This window comes from Gracilinanus agilis, unplaced genomic scaffold (genome assembly GCF_016433145.1).
Source record: "Gracilinanus agilis isolate LMUSP501 unplaced genomic scaffold, AgileGrace unplaced_scaffold58186, whole genome shotgun sequence".
NCBI lineage: Eukaryota > Metazoa > Chordata > Mammalia > Didelphimorphia > Didelphidae > Gracilinanus > Gracilinanus agilis.
Window position 1 is genome coordinate 1 of NW_025393756.1, and position 3,717 is coordinate 3,717.

At 53.5% G+C, this 3,717-nt stretch overlaps 1 protein-coding gene across 1 annotated transcript; it reads right to left on the reverse strand.

Annotated features, from left to right (window-relative positions):
* Nucleotides 1–2,508: 2,508 nt before the first annotated feature.
* Nucleotides 2,509–3,528, reverse strand: LOC123256371 (SERTA domain-containing protein 1-like). The gene has a single exon (XM_044685004.1). It carries the CDS (start codon nt 3,358–3,360, stop codon nt 2,695–2,697), a length of 666 nt encoding a protein of 221 aa, XP_044540939.1. The 5' UTR covers nt 3,361–3,528; the 3' UTR covers nt 2,509–2,694.
* Nucleotides 3,529–3,717: the final 189 nt, after the last annotated feature.

Here is a 3,717-nt window from a genome sequence, read left to right on the forward strand (position 1 = left end):
CAAGGCCTCTCCCCAGCCCTGACATCCCCTGTTCCAAGGCCTCTCCCAGCCCTGACATCCATGGAACTAAGAGGACTAAGCTATGGCGCTCCAGGGTCCATCTCCCAGCTCTGACTTCCTGGGCCCTTAGTCTCACGTTCTAAGGTCCCTTCCAGTGTTCTGTGTTCGAGGGGCCCTTCTAAGGCCCTGAGGCTGAACCCCACAGTTCAGAGGGGAGAATCCCCCAAGAACAAGGTGCCGTCCCTTTCCTGATTGGCGATTGGGTCCTGTCCTCTGCCCGGCCCCAGTCCCTTCCCTCGGAGTCCGGGCAGGCCCTGCCCACTTCCCTCCTGGGAGGGGCAGGATCTTAGGGTGCCCAGGCTCCGCCCTCCTCCCCTGAACAGGCAGGAAGCTAAGCTGGAGGGTGGAGGGTTGGGCAGGGCCTGGCCAGACAGGAAGGGACTGACAGGCGGGGACCTGTTTGGGGCTCGGGTGGCCAATTTAAGTCTGAAGGGGGCCTAAAGACCCAACACGCAAAACCCTTATTTTCTAGATGTGGAAACTGAGGCCCGAAGCTGTCCGAGGTCCCCAGCTCCCCCTGCTACAACACTCGGGATTGGAGGTTTTCTTTGAAGTTCCCAGCTTGGGGCAGACGCAGAGAATCTTCTCCCCTCCCTGAGCCTCGTCCCCAAGAGGAGGGGGCCAGAAGGCTGGGAAGCCCCTCTCTTCCCTCCCTGGGCCTCAGAAGGTGGGCTTCTGGCTCCTCTCTACCCCTGCCTGGGGCTCCGAGGGGCAGGATTTCTTCTTCAGCATCTTCTCTCTCCATCCCCAGCTCCTCCCTCCCTCTGCCTCCAACCCACGTCCTCCTCCCCACCTTCCCCTGCCCCATCCCCCCCCAGTCCCAGGAAGGACTCGGCAGCTCGTGCCAGGGCGCTGAGTGTGCAGGGACCCCGCCCAGCCCTGCTCATTCCAAACGACTAAGTGGCCCAAGGAATGTGGCCAGGCCACAGCTCCCACAGGCAGGGGACCGACAGATGGACGGCTCCGAGGCTCCAAGAGAGGCCTTTCTTGGGGCATGAGAGAGCCAGAAGGGACCGGGAGCCCTAGCAAAACCCTTCCCGACCTTCACCGAAATTGCCTGATGACTGACTTTGGGGGGATAGTGAGCTCCCCATCCACCCAGAGGCTGAAGACTTGTGGGGAATATTGTAGAGCAGTAGCTCTCCAGCTGTGGGCCTGGGCCTGGGGACTCCTAAGGAATCCTTGCCATTGCCACTGCTTTTATCATAATATTAAGAAGCTTTCTTTTCTAACAGGGTAGATTTCAAACTCACAGCCCGTAAGAAGCCACTCGATTCAGCTCTTTCATTCCCCAGTTGGGGAAAAAGGTCTGGAGAGGCCATCCAAAGCAGTGTGTGGTCCCAGTCATTTTTTTTTTAAGCCTTTTACTTTGTGTCTTAGAATCAATACTGTGTATCTGTTCCAAGATACAAGAGAGGGAAGGGCTCAGCAATAAAGATCAAGTGTCTTGCCTAGGGTCACACAGCTAGGAAGTGTCCAAGGCCAGATTTGAACCCAGAACCTCCCATTTCCAGACCACTTGGCTGGCCCCCCTCAATAATTTTTAAGAGTGTAAAAGCCAAAAAGTTTGGGAATAGCTGCAGTTGGCTGAGGTACAGGAGAGGAATGCCCATCACAAACATTTATTAAACACCTACTACGTGCCTAAACCATAAGACATGTGAAAAGGAATTCTTTATTCTGTTTGTCTATATATTTAGTTAAACCCTTAATTTAATTCCTTACAGACAAAAGTGAACCAGTTCTTGCCCTTACGTACACGGGCCTTCCTCTCCTCATTGGAGACTCCCTCTACAGGACCGCCATTTTGGCAAGACCTCCAGCCATACATCCCTTCCCTCTCTCCAGACTCTATCCCCTTCTCCTTCACTGCTTTGAGCCTCCCTTTCCAACTCCCCTAAATGTGTTGTCTTCCCCAATTAGAATGTAAGCTCTTTGAGGGCAAGGGTTGTCGTGCTTGTATTTGGATTTCCAGAGCTTAGCCTAGTATTGGGCACACAGGAGGCCCTTAAACATTCCATCCCTCCATCTCAAGAAGCCCAAACTATATTCCCCTGCCCCGAGGTCCTTCCCAGTTCTATGTTGTTCTATGTGTGACCTTAGAATTACAGAAGGTTAGAGCTCAGTGAGGTCTTAGCAAAACACTTCTATTCTAGCCCCTGTCCAGAGGGGAAATGGAAGCCCAGGGAAATAAACTCCCTCACTTTACACAGAGAATGGGGGGCAGAGCTGAGACTCAGATAAGTGACGGCTCACACTTCACACAGTTATCCTCGGGACACAGAATCATTGAGATGAGCACGTCCTTAAAGAGACCCCAAGATCCAACCTCTTCACTTCCCAGGTGGGACACTGGAGGTCTAGAGAGGCCGCTAAGAAAGCAACCTGGCAAGGGCAACTGATAAGGGCCAACCCTTCCCTTTGAGAAAGAGACCAGGGACAGCAACATTGCTTAATATATTAATTGTTTTCATCTTAAAAACCGTCCATGATGCCCTCCCCACAATTCCAAGGGGATTCCCACGGCCGCCACATAGTCTGTAACTGGAGGAGAGCTCCAGCTCCCTGCAGCCCCATACCCCTTGTCCATGTCAGGCCTCTTGGGGGCAGAAAGGGAGCCATTTCCTGGTCCCCCTACAATGTCTGTGTGCCCACAAGCACATCCATGAGGTAATCTAGTTCAGACACGTCCAGTCCTTGTCCCTGGATCTTGTCCTCGGTTTCCCCAGAGTCTGTTTTGAGGTTGGGCCAGAGTTCACAGTCATACATGGAAGTGTCAATGTCATCAAAGAGACCCTCCAGTCCATCCTCCAGGAGGAGTTCCAAGGACCCTAGAGGAGCTGGCCGGCCAGGGTCCAGCCCGGTCTCGGGGGGCCGGCTCAGGGGGATGTCTTCAGAGAAGGCTGTCTGTGTGTCGCAGAGGCCCTCAATGTGGCTCAGGTCATCCAGGAGGGCTGAGACGGATGTGCACAGAGGGGCATCAGGGGCCACTGGAAGGGGGTCAACAGGAGCTGGAGAAGGCGGTTCTGGGGGGGACGGCTCCAAGGCCATAGAGGACTGAATTCGCCTCAAGGTGTTGACCACCAGGACAAGGTGTCGGAGATCTGGCTCACCCCTCCGAAGGCCATGGTGGAGTTTGAATATAGAGAGATTGAAGAGAGAGCTGGGGGGCAAGGGTGCTGGGCTAGCCCCCTCCTCAGGGCTTGGGCTAGGGGTGGTTTCTTCTAGCCACCAGTCCTGTGAGGTCAGGTCTTCCTCCTCTTCCTCCTCTCTCTTACGTTTCACACCTTTGCCCAACATGGGTCTGTGGAGAAAGGGGTAGATGGGGTCAGAAAATGGACTTTCCAGAGCATTGCTCTGGTTCCCCTCATCCCACGACCCTGTAAAACCCTGGTTCTGATTCTTTGGGACAAAGAATCCCAGAACGAAGAGTCTTGAAAGACCCTCTGAAGCAGGAAGCCTTAACCTGGGGCTCTATGAACATTTTAAAAAATAGCTGTATTCTAGTATTGGTTTCCTTTGAAAGGATCTGTCTTTTATTTAATGCACTAAACATTGTTCTGGAAGGGGTCCACAGGCTTCACCAGACTGCCAGAGGGGCCAGCCCACAAAAAAAAAAAAGCTGATGACCCTCTATTCATTAGTTTGAAGGCTTTC